General features: G+C 33.6%; 2 protein-coding genes across 2 annotated transcripts; both read left to right on the top strand.

Annotated features, from left to right (window-relative positions):
* Nucleotides 1–11693: 11693 nt before the first annotated feature.
* Nucleotides 11694–12740, top strand: LOC127748582 (glycerophosphodiester phosphodiesterase GDPD1, chloroplastic). Its single transcript, XM_052263477.1, has 2 exons — nucleotides 11694–11927; nucleotides 12008–12740. Exons 1-2 carry the CDS (start codon nucleotides 11831–11833, stop codon nucleotides 12226–12228), a joined length of 318 nt encoding a protein of 105 aa, XP_052119437.1. The 5' UTR covers nucleotides 11694–11830; the 3' UTR covers nucleotides 12229–12740.
* A 64-nt stretch (nucleotides 12741–12804) lies between these two features.
* LOC107494688 (glycerophosphodiester phosphodiesterase GDPD1, chloroplastic) lies at nucleotides 12805–14540 on the top strand. The gene is made up of 4 exons (XM_021125105.2): nucleotides 12805–13118; nucleotides 13483–13578; nucleotides 13679–13875; nucleotides 13974–14540. The coding sequence occupies exons 1-4, from the start codon at nucleotides 12858–12860 to the stop codon at nucleotides 14221–14223; spliced, it is 804 nt and encodes a 267-aa protein (XP_020980764.1). The 5' UTR covers nucleotides 12805–12857; the 3' UTR covers nucleotides 14224–14540.
* The last annotated feature ends 2476 nt before the right edge of the window (nucleotides 14541–17016 follow it).

Genomic DNA, 17016 nt, shown 5'->3' with positions numbered 1-17016 from the left:
ATTTATATATTATTGTTAAGAAATTTTGATATATTTTTATTATGATAAGTTTTACATAATTCAAAACTCTTCATCTTCTTCTTTCTCTTTTTCATCTGCTTCTTATTTTCTCATAATTTATTTGTTTTATTCTTTTAAAAAAAATAAAATTAAAAAAAATCAATACTGTAAAATTATTAGAAAAAATATAACAACACAATAAAAAACGACGAAAAAAAAATACGCAAAAAAAATATATGTTTACATTAACAAAACACGTATATATACACATTATATGTAATAAAAATATTTTTTATTAAATTAAAATCAACTTAATTAAATTTAATTGTCAAACAGACTTTGATGACAATTAACAAATAACAAGCCAGACGCACAACTGTGATATTTGATTGTGAAGCTATACCCACGAGTGCTGATAATATTGTCATTCCTATCTTCATAAACATTTTAAATAATATTTTAAAAAATTATAAATTAATTTTATAAATCATATCAAACATTAATGTGATATTTTTTTTAAATTAAAAATAAAAAAAATCACCTATAAGCTTGTCCCAACTCTGAACAAGTAAGCATCTATTCCTTACTCGTTTCATACGCTAGCATTCAACCCATGTCACCAATATGGCATTAATTAAAATTAAAAGTTTTGGAAGTGGGATCATTTAAATTTTAAATTTTTATTTTAAAAGATAAAATGAAATTTTTTATTATTAAATATTTTTTCTTATATTTTTTTTAGTCCCACCTATAAAATAAATAGTGATAGATAATACTTTACTCTTTAAAGTGAGATTCAAAATTGAGTATATATCTATTTTGCTCCTCAAAAAATTTCAAACCAGACACTTTAGTCTCCAACTAAAATTAATTACTCGATTGATCCCTAACAATTAATTCTGTCAGTCACTTAGGTTCTTGACTCCGTCAACTCTAACGGGAGACAAAATGGTCCCTGACAACTTTAACAGGGGACAAAATGATCCCTGACAACTCTAACAAAGAACAAAATAATCCCTGATCCCTTTATTCGAAAACGACACCGTTATTCCCCAATTTTTTATCATATCTCGCATAACCCTGATATTCATACTCTCCTTCTTCACCTTTAGAGTCTTCTTTTCCATCTTTTTCTTTCTTCTCTTTAACTCCAAGATTAAGTCATGGCGTAATTGCCACACGTGTTGCACCTACCTCACACATGTCATGGACAACACGTTTCCTAAATCTTTGTGACTGGTACATCCACATTCTCTGTACTTCACCCACCAGAAGCATCCACTTCCACGTCTTCGATAATATCACCTCCAACCCCGACAACGTCCACGACATCCTTAAGACTAAGTTCTACAACTACCCCAAGGGCACGCCTTTCTCCACTCTCCGGCAAGCAATATAGATTGTTGGATATTATGACATCATGAAAAGATTCTCCTTCAACATCATATGCCAATTCTCATTTGAAATAGATACCGAGTGCTTCATTCCTTCTTTTCTGGAGTCCAAGTTGGCAGACAGCTTCAACCTCGCATCTAAGCTATCAGTAGAACGAGCAACGTCGCCGTTGCCGCTCATATGAAAACTGAAGTGATTACTGAACATTGGTTCGGAGAAGAAGCTGAAGGAAGCAATCGAAGTGGTGGACAATGTGGTGTCATGGAGATGATAGGGCTGAGGAGGAGGGAGATGACAACAACGACGACGAGTCTTAACAAATCAGACTTACTGTCTAGATTCATAGGATCCATCGAAGACGATAAGTAGTTGAGAGACATGGCCATTAGTTTCCTGAGTATGAATTGGTTGAGAATAAGTTGAGGTTTTTTTTCCTTATGAACATTAAAATTATAGAGTATGCATTGTGTAGCTTGAAGTTACAATGTTAGACTGTTAGTGTTATGTGAGATATGATGGAAATTGGGAGAGAATAGTGTCGTTTCCGAACAAAGGAGATCAGGGACCATTTTGTCCCTTGTTAGAGTTGTCAGGGACTATTTTGTCTTCCGTTAGAGTTAACGAAGTAAAGGACCTAAGTGACTGACAGAGTAAATTGTTAGGGACTAATCGGGTAATTAATTTTAGTTGGGGATTAAAGTGTCTGGTCTAAAATTCTTTGAGAACCAAAATAGGTATATACTCTTCAAAATTTAAAGGATCCAAATCCAAAATTTTGTGTTCAACTTTTAAAGTTAAATTTTTTTTATAAATTATATAGGACAAAAAGTATTTAAAAAAATGGTATCAAATTCCTTTCAATTCTCATTATATAATAGGCAAATAACTTATTTAAAATATTTGTAAATTAAAATTATTAATATATAATTTTTTTAATATTACAGACATATTTACAATATTTTTATTATTATAAAAATTACAAAAAGATACGATAGTTTTAGAAATAAACGTAAATTACTACAGGGTATAACAGTTTATGTTGAAATGTGTGTAGTCAAAAATTGCTACACCTTGTAGCAATTTTTGAAAAATTCAAAACATGAAGAAACTGTGAGAGGCTCTAGTGGTTTCTTGAAAAATGTGTCGTTGCACAAACCACAGGTGGATGTCACGGTTTACATGTGCCTATAAATCCATTTCAGCCAGGTGAGGATTCTTCATTTTAAATTCAAACCAAAATTTAGAGAGAGAATTTTGTTTAGAAAGAGAGAGAGTTGTGGATTGAGAAAAGGAGGAGGAGACCTAGAGAGGATTTGGCCATTTAGAATTTTTAGAGGGGCCAATTTCAAATGGGACCATAGCGGACGAAGGCATCTTGAACCGACTCAATGGCGTTGCTCACGTTGTTGGCGACATCAATAAAGAGGTAAGTTTGTTTTCTTTTAAATATTAAAGTTTATAACATAAAATGTAGTATTTAGGGTATAGGAATTAGAATACAGAATTTAAGGTTTATAGCTTAGTATTTAAAATTTAGGATTTAAAATTTTAAATGTAGAAGATTTGTAATTTAGTATTTTAGATTTAAGATTCAATTTTTAAATATAGAATTTAAGGTTTATAGGTTAGTATTTGGAAATTAAGATTTTAAATTTTAAATTTTAAAATTTAAATGTAGAAAGTTTGTAGTTTATTATTTGAAATTTAAGATTTAAATTTTAGATATAGAATTTAAGGTTCATAGTTTAGTATTTGAAATTTAAGATTTAAATTTTAAATTTTAAATTTTAAACTTTAAATTTTAAAATATAGGAGTTATGAATTTAAAAAGTTAGAGATTTTTTACTTGTTCTAAAATACATTAACATTTGTTTATATTTTTATGTAAAAGGTCATACGTATTTTTCTATTTTAATAAAATTAGACTTAAAAATAATGTTAAAAAAACTATATTTAAAATTTTAGCTAAACTAAGATAGATAAGACACTCGTAGTTTTTGTATCGGATTATAAATTATAGTTAAGACTTGTAAGTATTGGAATTTAATTTTGGTGTAGTTATTTTTCTCACATCATGCAACCAAGTAGGTGTGTTTATAGCGTTCAGAGGCAACAGAATATGCCTTTGCATGAAAGGATCATACCTTATTTGGAGAGGGCTGGTTTGTACCATTTGACTAGGATGAACACGCGTTGGTTCTGATTGGATGAGCCCCTGGTCAGCGCATTCATTGAGAGGTAGCGTCTTGAGACACACACTTTTCATATGCCGTTCGGAGAGTGCTCCATCACGCTGTAAGATGTGGCATATCAGCTACGATTGCCCGTCGATGAGAATTCTGTTATTGGGTGCCTCACAGACTTCGATTAGTTTATGGAGGATGGCAGACCGGCTTGGGAGTGATTTTAGGAGTTATTCGGCGAGCTGCCGCCGCCAGATAAGGTCAAGCAGTTCACAGTCCAGTTCACATGGTTCCATGAGAGGTTCAGGATGCTACCAGATACTGATGCGAGTGAGGATACTATACGTATATATGCACGTGCATATATTATGATGCTGCTACCCGCTCAACTGTTTGGTGACAAGAGTGCCAATCGGGTACATATTCAGTGATTGCCATTTGTGGCGAGGATTGACGACACGGGCACATACAACTAGGGTTCAAGTGCATTGGCATGGGTATATCGATGCATGTGTCAGGTAGCCAACAGAAATGTCACGAACTTGGCAGACCCTCTATAGCTACTACAATCTCAGATCTTCTGGCGGTTCTCCACTCTCAAGCCGCATGGATTTGACGACTTTTCTTTTTGGGTTGGCATACAGGTATCGATCATTGTACTGAGGGTTTCATTATTTGTTTCAAATTATTAACGTTTTAGATCTCAGATTAAACATTCATATCACATTATTATTCTCTAGGTGGGCTAATTATTTACGCACATCTGATGGAAAGGAGCAAAGAATTATCTAGTTTTGCCTTGCATTAGACCGGTTGAGTGGTCGAGATGTAAGTTGTTTGTGTGTGGTTCAAAGTTTTGTTACTTGTTCACCGACATGTTTGTATATAGTGTTCTAATGCTAGATTTTGTTGTAACTTTCAGATTATGTGGGAGCTTTATGTTGCACTTGACGTACTTGTCATTGTTCATCCGGAGATTCTAGCTGAGCAGCACAGTCGGTTATGGCAAGCGGTCACTAGCCTGATATATTTTGCCGTGATTGAGTAGCATCAAGATGATAAGGTGGTACCCCAGCTCGGTAGCGTACAACATGTACCTGACACAGTCCTGAACATAAATTGGTTTCATGGCAAAGATGGTAGGGGTGGAGATAGGTGGTTCCCTACTTATTTTTAGACATGGCATTTGCATTGGGATAACAGAGTTAATTCTGTCCTGGGTATCCATTGAGTGGATGATCCAGGTCCGTCCACGGAGTTCCTAGACTGGTGGTACCATGTAGCACATATGTTTCTGTCGCCGGATGCCGCATTTGCCAATCCTAGGGGATAGGAGATTCCGGACGATGCCTTCTATAGAAGGTTGTCGCAAGCGCCTGCTAGGGTACCAGTGCCGGACGTGCCGGATAGCAGGCGTGTGGAGCGGCGACGACGCATTGGTACACGAGCTACCGATAAGGAGTAGTGATGGTTGAATGATATGATGCAGGAGTAGGAAGTTGGGGGTGACGACAGAGGACGAGGCAATCATCGTATGCGTCGGAGTCATGTAAGAGGTCGGGGTGCTGGACCTGGGAGTGCAGCAGCTAGGCATAGTAATATCCGCACCGCACCGTGCATGGTCACCAGTTTGATCATGGTGCTGGTGGAGACACGGAGGCTAGGATTTGGGGGCACATTTACCCATGCATCGAGCTCTCAGATATTCCATGATATCAGCACCCAGATGTATGCTGACTTGGCTGCCACTACCTTGATCATGGACATTGAAGATCACTTGGGCGGTTCACAATTCTATGCCAACTTTATGCCGATCATACAGGATGACGATAGTCAGCATTACCAATCAGATGTTAGAGGTTTAGGCTCAGATTCCGGAGTACCAGCCGCAGCTGCCGGAGATTCAATCGCAGATTCCGGAGTACCAGCCGCAGATGCCAAAGGTTTAGTCTCAGATTCCGGTTTACCAGGCACAAATGACGGAGGGCCAGGCTCAGATGCCGGAGTACCAACCATAGTTGGTGGTAAATCTTAACGAGCCTGCAGGCAGTTTGTATGTCACTTAGTTCATCATGGGAGGGACGCCTCCATCTGCATTTATAGTGGGTCTGCCAGCTGATCATCCCACACATCAGCCTCAGAAAAATACTAGAGTGAGGCATCCTGCTCAGTGTGGTACAGGCTCACATCTATTTGGTCTATTTGGGGACGATGTCCATGACGATGACGATGACAAGTAGCATAATTAGGATGTAGCTTCATCATCCTGTGTATGACTTTATTATTTGTATGACCATCTAGCGTTGCTTATTTATGTTTAGTTGCATGTACTTATGGTGTATGAATATTATATGTATGACTTTGTAGCTTTGCTTATTTGTATTTTAATGTTTTATTTTTATTTTCCTTGAAAACAAAAATAAAAATGACTAAATCAATCAGTGTTTGGCTATTTTGGAACCAAACCACACCGATGCAAATAAAACGATGTTTCGGAGCAAAATAATAATGGAAGGATCTCCTTTTGACGTTCATAGAGCTGAACTATCTCAGCAAACGACGATAGTGCCATCATTGGATATGCGGTGGGTAGAGTCATCCTAGGCATGTGAGAGCCTTAAACACCCATTTTGCAAGCTGAGTTCAAACACAATTATAGAAGCATCCTGATTGTTAATAGTCAATTTGTTGACTTAGCATGATAGATCCTTACAAAATTTTCGAATCCCAACTTATTATATGTTTACTTTATAATTATGTTAGCGAGATTAAAGGTTAATAAAAGTATTGTGCAACTTCATTAGAATCTATGGAGAATTTCAATACTTCCAACTATCAACAATTTTTCAAGTTTTGAAGTATTGTGCAAACGTACACATAATAATCCTCCCATTTTTAATAATACTCTCATTTTCAAACGTACTCTCATTTTCAAAGCCATTTTTAATAGTACTCCCATTTTCAAAGTCAGATTTAATCGTACTCCTGTTTTATATACTTTGTTTATTTTATACGAGTTAATGCTTAATTTGATTCCTGAACTTGCACGCGAACTTCAATTTAATTCTTAAAATTTCAATTGCCTCTCTTTAGTTCCCAAACTTTATAAACGTGATTCACATTAGTCCTTAGATAATTTCTGACACAAAAACATTAATGTAGCACTGATATGGATAACCAAATGCCACACTAGAACTTGTAAAATGACGTCGTTTTAGTTTTGGCGCTCAAATAGCTAAAAAATGACACCAGATCACTTGCTTTGGGAGGAAAAGTTTCAATAAATACCACTTACGATATTTTTTTGTTTGGACTATTTGAGGAAAAAAACAAAAACGTCGTTGTTTTACAGAGTCCAACATAGCATCCAACTGTCTACGTCAGCGTTCTGTTAACGCTCATTCATCGAAAATTATTCCAGGGACTAACATGAGTCACATTCACATAGTTTAGAAACTAAATAGAAACAATTAAAACTTTAGAGACAAAATTGAGACTCACATGCAAGTTAAGGGACCAAATTGAATAAAAAAACTACCAAAAATATCCATGAAGTTTACGAACGCTGACAAAAGTACCCATAAACTAAGAAAATTAACGATGTACCCATAAAAGATGGGTTTTGTATGACAAAGTATCCAAACCCTAATTTTTTGTTGATTTTTTAATAAAATTTCTAAACTACCACACTCTAACCCCATTCTATCGTCGCTCCTTCTCTTCTCACTTCTTCCTCTCTCCTCATTTCTCCCTCTCTCAAACCCTCACAGAGTCACAAAATTCTCCTCCTGCCTCCTCATTGCCGTCCACCACTCACCTACCCCGTCACTGCCAATCTTCTCCCCTCTCACTGCTTCCCCTTCTTACTCATAAAGTGACTACAACACCTTCGTCGCACGTCTGTGACCCAACCTAAGGAGAACGTCGTCATGGCGCGCCTGACCCACCCGAGGAGAATGTCGTCGTCACGTGCCTGAGAAGAGAGAAAGGTCGTGGTGCTACTGCATGCAGAAAGAAGGTTTGGTAAAAAGAAATTGGAGAAGAAAGGGAGACGGCGTTGCTAATGGAGGTTCTGCCGTCGACAATGTTACAGCTGGCAAAGAAAAATGTATTTTTTTAAAACATATTTTATTTTATTTTTCTTCTTTTCAGAAATTGATTTAGTTACTACTAAAAAGATACTGTTCTATTTTTTTTTTAAATTTGCTTCTGTTTTTTATGAAGGTTGAGATTGTTTTAGAAGATCCACTTGATGACTACTTCTGTTTCTAGTTTTTGCTGAAGTAAATTTTAAATTGGATGAATAAATTTGTTGGTTTTTTATGGTTGATGACTGTTTTTACTTCTAGTTTTTCTAAAGTGAATTTGAAATTGGATGAGTGAATTTAAAAAATTTTTTGTTTTGGATTTTTTTGGTATTTAATTGATTTGGTTTGGGTATGTGTTGTAAAAGTGTAGGTTGGGTAATGGAAGGTTGGAAACGTGAGTTGAGGGCGGAGATAGTTTGAGAATTTTATTAAAAAATTAATAAAAAGTTATAGTTTGGATACTTTTGTGGTACGGAACCCATTTTTTATGGATATAATGTTAATTTCCTTAGTTTATGAGTAATTTTCTCAGCGTTCGTAAACTTCATAAATACTTTTGCTAGTTTTTCCTTATCTCATTTAATACTTATATCTCATATTTATCTTTTAATATTAATATAATTTATTTTTGTATTTAAAAATATTAATATTAAATATTTTTCATATATAGGAAGAATCCACGTACACATAATCTACTACATGATGCAGTAAATTACGCTACTCCTGCTTTTATATAAATTGCTGGACTCTATGTATAACGGTTTATGTATAGCCCAATTTCTTTAGAAATTGCAATATTTAGTAGTAGGTTTTTTTGCTTTGCACACATTTTAACGTAATCTACCATACCCTATAACATATTACATGCATATTGTAAATCGTTACAGGATATAGATTAAAAAAACACAAAGATATAACCTATTTCAAAAAATTACAATAGTATAAATTCAAAACCAATTTGATTTATTTATACAACTTGTCCTAAAAAATAATACTACAAATCAAAATACTTAATCTTTTAATTTGTAAGGCGATATTTTCTCAAATTTTCAATTTGATGTTTGAATTCTCTTAATTTTTGTTGAACTTGCATTTCATATACTTCTTTTTATTGTAACTTATGTATATAGTCAATAAGCAGTGACAAACCTATGTAGTATAATGAGGGGGGCACTTTGCTCCCACTTTTATTTTATTTTATTTTATTTTTTAAAAAAATATACATATTATATATGTTTCTATTTTAAATTTTAAATAATCCCACTACAAATAAATTTAGTCCAATTATTTAAATTCTCAAATTCATTTTATCTTTCAATCATTTTGATTATTAGTTAACCTAATCAAATTTAGTTTTCTCCCATTTTCAAATTCCACTATCACCACTTCGTTATTCTCTTAAACTCTCTCCTTAGTTTCATAATTTTTCAACCTTTTTTTTCTACTCTTTTTTAGTGGTCATCTTCTATTCATCAAAAAGTAAGTTTTAAATTCTCTATTTTTTTTATATAATTCTCTATGATTCTATGTATCTTTCAATTTCATTGTTTCTCTTTTTGATATTTTCAATTGAAAATTTTAACTCAAGCAATTATAATTTATGTATTAATCTAATTTTTATTCTCTTCATGAATTTATATATTTTATTTTATTCTCAATTTAGTGATTCTTATTATTTATTTGTTTATCTTTTGTCCTATTTTATTATATATAATATGTTACATATAAATTTTAAAATTAATTAATTAATTTACTAATTTATAATATATATATTATTTTTAGAAATAATAATAAAAAATATTTTAAAAAATATGTTTCGTTCTATTTTATTATATGTAATTTTATTTTATTTTTGTATTCGAATAATTTGAATCTGTTACTGTTAATAAATACTTTAAAACTTGTCTCCACAAATGTGACTTCTCATTTAAATATTTGCTTGAATAAAAAACATCATCAGGGACAAAAAAAAAAATTTGCATCATTGTGCGACTTCTCGGATATATTGGAAAAATACCTTCAAAATTAATGTGAAAATATAGAAAAATGATCTTACGATAATCTTTGAGGCTATGTTTGGTTGAAAGGAAAGAAATAGAGAGGAAAGAAATAGAAAGGAAAGAAAAGAAAGGAAAGAAATTGAGTGGATTTTTATTTTCTTTAGATGTGTTTGGTTGGAAGGAAAATAAGAAAGAAAGAAATGTTATAAAAAGACAATCTTATCCCTATATTATAATATATATTAAAAAAAGTGAAAGGGTAGTATTGGAAGTAGAGAGGGAAACATTAGTTTTCTCTCCATTTTCTTTCCAATGTTGGAGAGAAAAGAAATTGGTGGGTCCCACCACTTTTTTTTCCATCCATTTTCTTTTTCCTCAATTTTCTTCTCCAACCAAACAATGAAAAATAATCATTTTCCTTCCTATTTTCTTTCCTCACTTTTCTTTCCTTCCATTTTTCACTCAAACAAACATAGTGTGACTAAACCATGTTTCCTTCAATAAACGTTGCTATTGAATGACATGTAACTAATTATGAACACATTAAATATCAGACGCTTAAGTTTTGGAGACTAATTCAGAATATTTCTTAAAAGGAAAAAAATTCATTGACAGATATCATATATGATATCGATCGCAGTTTTCAAAAAGAAAAAAAAAAAAGAAAATACAAAGAAGCTGCACATTCGTTGTAGAATCTTCTGGTTATCTCCATGAAACTATTATTATTACCTTTAAAGTGAACGTTACTGTGATGAGTCATTCTAGTATAAGTAGTGGTAGTAAATGAATCGAAACTAGCTGAATGATCCGCATTACGTGTTATAAAGGCGGGTTGATGATTATGTTTATTATATATTTAGAATTATAAAAATTTTAATATTATGAATTGTTAAACGAAATTGGGGAGAAATTTAAAATCGTCTCACTAGACGTGATGAGCGAATTAATCTATCAGATAGCAGGTTTTTGGCAGATAAAACAGAACGAGACGAGCTCATCTATTTGTCACCCTTAAATACAATATTAGTCTGTTCTTAAAGTATTTAATTAATCAAATACAACATATTTATGATTTTTTTAGAATAGACTTCAAAATTAAATCTTTTAAATAACTTGATAAATTTGAATTACATTAAAATTAGTGATCTTGAGTCTAGAATCTAGACTATAGTGAAAAATATAGTTTAAAATTTTCATTTTTTATTTTAATTATATTAGGTATAAGTATACATTTAAATTAGCCACAAATACAAATAACACTTATATTGAATTTTAGTAAAAAAATTAATCTATTAATATGATTAGAATGAAATCTTAATCATATTTTATCTTATCTATTACTATCTTTAACTATTAATATCAACTATATATTAAAATATAAAATATATATTAAAAATAAATTATATTTAGACCGTCTAACTTAAAAAAAGATACATTTTCTTGACAACATAGAAATAACATATATAATATTCTAGAACAATTTAATTAAGCATTACATATATATGAGGTGCAAGTTATAATTGTTTTAAAAACTTTTAAATTTAACCACAATGATTAGATAGTACGTGTTAACGTTAATTTACTTTCATTTAATTTATAAAAGAGTAACTAATTTTAAAAATAAGAAAAAAGTAACTCAGTAAGTTTTTTATGTTTTTAATCCTATCGCTTTTAACAAAATTTTCATCCTGTTTAGATAAAATTATCTAACAAATCACGCATTACAAGTCAGGCAGTGGCTAAATTAGAATAGGGGAAAGATGAAATAAATGCATATATTCACTCCTTGTTAGTAAAAAACTAAATAAAAACCAAAAAACAAAATTTTAATTGATAACAGACAAGTCACGGTCCAAAAAAGCAACCTAACGAAACGAAAAATAAAAAAAGTAGGGTCGTTGGATAGGAATATCCAAAGAGCATATGACATAAGGAACGAAGAATATTCGGCGCGAAGATCCCGTCTATGTTATTTCCAAAGCATTCATTCAATCTTCGCAAGCAATAAATACCACCCCCATCCATTCTTTGAATCAAAGCGACAAGAAATAACAAACCTCTCTGCGAAATTTCCCTGCATCACTCTCCTCTTCCCTTCTTTTTTTTTTCTTTTTCTTTTTCCCTTTCTATTCTTTCTTTCTTTCTCTCTCTTAATTCTCTAATGGCTCTCAAGGCCGTTCACGTCTCCGACGTCCCTTCCCTCGATCACGTCACAGAGAATGCCTCTTTGACCGCCTACGCCACCCGCTTCTCCAACGGTATATATTATCAATATTAATTAATTTTCATAATTAGAAGCATCATTATATTGATTAATTTTATAATGCTATCTGTGTAGTGGAGATGAATCGGAGTGAGTTGAAGATGCCGAAGTTTGTGGTGGTAGGGCACAGGGGACACGGCATGAACCAGTTGCAGTCGTCGGATCGGAGAATGAGAGCCATCAAGGAGAACTCAATCATGTCCTTCAACGCCGCTGCTGCTTTCCCTCTCGATTTCATCGAATTCGACGTTCAGGTACCTCTTTTTCTTTCTATTTTTGGTTTTTTCTTTTCTTAATTTCGAAATTAAAAAAAGGAATGGATGAAATTCAACCATGTGTTCTCGTGTTTTCTTTTTTTCTCTATCTTTCTTTCTTTTTCCGGTGCCGCGCAAGCGGGGAACGAAACGACGCTCCCTCGCCGCGTTTTTCTCCAATTTAATATAACACATGCCACTCGTTTTCCTTATTTCCCGTTTTGCCCCTGCATTTTTCGCATCGTGGCATTTCCTGGAAAATAGGCCAGATTTATTATTTCTTGTCTTTTCTACAAAGAAACTACTGAAAGAAAAAGACGAATATACTTTTTTGTTTTTTTCCTTTTTTTTCTTTTCCGTGCGGTGTGGTATGGGTTTTGTGCTCTATCGCTTTCTATTAATCAGGTGGATCGGTACTGATTGGCTGCTTGTTTGTTTGTTTTTGTGTCCCCACTTTCGTGTGGGGATTTTTTTTCTTTTAAAATATAAAAATTTGACTTGGCTTAAGAAGTTGAAGCTGAAATGAAGAACGAAAAAAAAAAAAAAAAACAAAAGTACGTAAGTTCTCCATTTTCCCGTTCTCCATTATCTATTTATATCTTTATATTGTTATTATTTTGAATAGTTGTGACTCTTAAATTTTTTCTCAGGGTAATGTGTTTCAGACGAGAATGACGGATCTAACCCTCTCTGAGTTCCTTTCGTACGGTCCTCAAAGAGAGGCTGGAAAGGAAGGGAAAAAGTTGCTGAGGAAAACAAAGGAGGGTAATATACTCAAGTGGGACGTTGAAAAGGATGACCCACTCTGCACTCTCGAGGAAGCTTTTGTCAACGTTAAACCCTCTATAGGTTTCAACGTTGAGCTTAAGTTCGATGACCACATTGTTTACCAGCAAGATCATCTTGTCCATGTCCTTCAGGCTGTCTTGAAGGTATATATATATATATATATAATTACTAACTAACTAGTTTGACCCTCTGAAAAATTGCTTCCGAGTTGGTCGCTAAAAACATTGATAATTATTCACCAAAAACGACTAGTGTTTTTTTTTCTTGTCCAAAAGAGTACATTGAAAAAGACAGAAGTAATAATACTTAGAATGATTATGAAAGTCCCTTATAAGAATTTCACAAAACCTATTCTAAAGCTCTAGCCACTCATGTAAACTCCATGTCGACCCAAGTAGTACTTTGTCACGCTGAATTTTGCCAATCTTTAAACCGGTTTTACCTCAGTTGCTCTTTGATTAAAGGAAGTATGGAACAAATTATAATAAGCTCTGAACGGTTGTGCAGATTGTGTTTGAATATGCCAAGGACAGGCCTATCATATTCTCTACTTTTCAGCCAGATGCTGCAATACTTGTTCGTAAATTGCAAAGCACCTACCCTGTAAGCCCTCTTGATATTCTCATTGTACTTAAGAATTTTTTTTTCCTTTACCTTTTGACATGTTTTTTGATTGGATTTTAATCTGATGATTATGTGTCAGGTATTCTTCTTGACTAACGGAGGATGTGAAATCTATGAGGATGTGAGAAGGAATTCTTTAGAGGAGGCCCTGAAGCTCTGCTTGGAGAATGATTTGCAAGGAATTGTCTCTGAGATCAAAGGAGTTTTCAGGAACCCCGGAGTCGTAAGCAAGATCAAGGAGTCCTCGCTTTGCCTTCTTACTTACGGAAAACTAAAGTATGCTAACATTTTCTCTACGATTCTGCGGTTTTGCCTTTGTTTTTACTTCCTGTTCTTGTTCTCACATTATTTTTGTTCAATGTAATTTTCTGCAGCAATGTTCCTGAGGCAGTGTACATGCAACATCTTATGGGAATTGATGGGGTGATTGTTGATCTGGTGAAAGAAATAACAGAGGCCGTTGCGAATATGATAAAGCCAGTGAGCAACAATGCGGTGGGTGGCGAAGAGGGCTTGGCTGAAATAGAAGGGATGGGGAAGTTGCAGGTGAAGTCAAATCCTAAATTCTCGCAGGAGGAAATGTCTTTTCTCTTCAAGCTGATTCCACAGTTGTTGCAGATTTGAAGAGAGATTATGGTCCTTTCATACATACAGATAGTCTAGGAGTCACTACTTACTTTACCTTGGGTCGCTTTTTTCCCCTTTTCATTTTGGTTATAACAAGAATACACAAATGGGGGTTTGAAAGGAGATTTAAGCAAATTGTATATATTTCTTCTTAATGTGTATGTAAAAGTGATTGCTTGATGGCTCTCTTCTTTCAGAAACCGTAGTTGTCAGCTTCCCTTCATTGTGTCCATATAACGTACTTACATTTCAACATTACATGATGTATGTATGTACATTTTAATGGAGAAATATGGAAACTTTTATGTGCCATACATGTTTTCCCAATCAGATTAGTTTTCTTTACATTGTTTGGATATATGGTTAGTGTTAGGATGGCGCCTTAAATTGTTTCTTGTTGGCCATTACAGCTTTGTAGATGCTAAGGGATGTTAAGGACATGTCTCCAAAATGAAGAATGAAAAATACGTTTCTGAAATTTCCAATAATTAAAAAAATCTTTTAAAATTCTGCTTACAGTAAAACTTAACAAGAAGCAAACGGCATGCGTACTACTGCCAGATCCTCTGTCGGCATCAAAATAAACAAAATTGCAAAATACAAAAGCGGTTAGGAAAAGATGCCACTTTTCTTGGGGCAGTAGTGGTTGAAGTTTGGTGTTACGAGCGATTATGATGATGCACCTGTGTTTTATTGGCATATTGGAATAAAGTAAAAATAGCTGTCTGCGATTTGTAGGTAGCAGGAGGAGGACCAAAAAAAGGGTGATTATTACATGGCTGAAAAAAAAAATTTTTCAAAAAGAAGAAAAGAGGGAGGCGACTTGACGGATGGTGAGGGTGATTTGTTAGGAAAAAATAAAAAATTTGAATCTACTACAAATAAGGACTCAAGGTCAAGGATCAAGGCTTTATATTCTTTTTGTTGTTCCTCCTCCTATTCTTCTCTATTTTTGTTTTTCTGATATATTTGTTGTTTTCGTATTTTATTTAATAAAATTAATAAAACAATAAGTGATAGAGTTAGTTTTAACATATATTATAATGATCAAATTTAATTTCAGACATCTAAAAGAGTAAGATTTATGTATAAAAATTCTTGTGAATTTGTTGTTTGATATTTATATAGTTTAAATCAGCATGTGAAGCATTACTTTAACTACAAATCAAGCAAAATAATGTCTAATAAGTCAAATTTAACATAGTTCAATTTACCATAATAAAGTCCCTGAAGTGACAAACTACAATAGGAATAAAGTTGAATATAATTCATGAATATAAAGATGATACAAAAAACAACATAGTCCTAACAATGTCAAACCAAACCAGGAGATACTACTTGCTAATATTTTTTTTCACAGCCTTTGTCATACTCTTCATATTTTTCCAACATTCTTTTTCATTGTTGCTGTGGTAAAGTGGTTACGGCGTCATCGTGGAGGATTAGTCCGTAAATCGTAACTCTTATCATGAGCACATGCAATACCTATGCAATGAAACACAACAATAATGACATCACTATAAAATTATACTATACCTACATAAAGTTAAAGCAGGTAAGAATATCTGTTGCGGGTGTACATGCATCCTCCACATCCCATCATGATCATGATCATCTTCATGTGTTGTCGTCATCATCATCATTATTATCATCATTGTCATCCTCCCTGTCACGGGTGCATTCATTAGGGTGTGTATAAAGGCATTTGCCTCTGACTCCTCGATCTTTGCCTCGATCTCTTCCTGAATTGTCGTTACAACTGTGTTAAGATCCAAACGAGGTATGCTCTCACTAGTACCTGTGGGATCGACAAATTCAACTCTTCAACCAAGACTATTCCTACTTGAGTCAAAGGGGAATCGATCCCCCAAAATGCCCAGACATTGATGACATGTGAAGTCTCGAATATAAAGACATACAACTAGGCACCACTTCAAATGGCCAATTGTCTTGATGTCGGAGGATTTGACTTTGACATGGATAACTACCTCATTGTGATTGATTTGTATCATAAAGAAACCTCCAAATTTGGTTCATAGTGGCTTAGTCCATTTTAGAGATAAAGAACTGTTGTTGGTCCACTTGAGGAGAAAATGACATTCCAAAATCTTGATGCACTTGTTGCTGTGGATCTAGTTGTGATTGTGCTTGTGACTGTGGTTGTGGTGACGCTGGTTGTTCACTAGGAGTATCATCTTCGGCCAATAGCAAGTGACGAAAAAAATTCACTTATATACCAACTCATATAAAACTCAAACGCATCATAAGTAATGACTGGATTAAAGATCTTTAAGTCGGCGATCATATCGGTCTTACCATATTCATATCCACTTAGTGCTACAATCTAATTCAAATTTTTAGGACCTGTCAAGACATTGTTATGCGCACTACCAAAATCCTTTGAGGCTCCTGAAATGCCTTATTGCATACCGAACTGTCTTGTCACCCTGTCGATGGGATGCTACTCCACGCATTCAAATGAGATCAAATGAATCGTTGCATTCCATATCGGTCCATCGTGACAGATATCGGCCGGAACCAGGTAGGAGAAAGCCTATCTTGATTGTATAAATCTCACACAAACTGCATCAACACGAAAAAAATACATTGCTAATATAAATAAAAATTAAATGACAATTAACATATGAATTTGTACTCTAACAACATCATCCATTGTGTCCAGTAACTCCCTAAACCGTATTGTTGTCCAATTTTTGTAATTTAACAGAGATATCCCATCAACCCACCTATCAATACAAATTTTATTACTCAAGTAACTAAGTTATTATG

This window comes from Arachis duranensis, chromosome 6 (genome assembly GCF_000817695.3).
Source record: "Arachis duranensis cultivar V14167 chromosome 6, aradu.V14167.gnm2.J7QH, whole genome shotgun sequence".
In the NCBI taxonomy this organism is placed as follows: domain Eukaryota; kingdom Viridiplantae; phylum Streptophyta; class Magnoliopsida; order Fabales; family Fabaceae; genus Arachis; species Arachis duranensis.
This window is presented reverse-complemented; position numbering and strand designations above follow the sequence as displayed.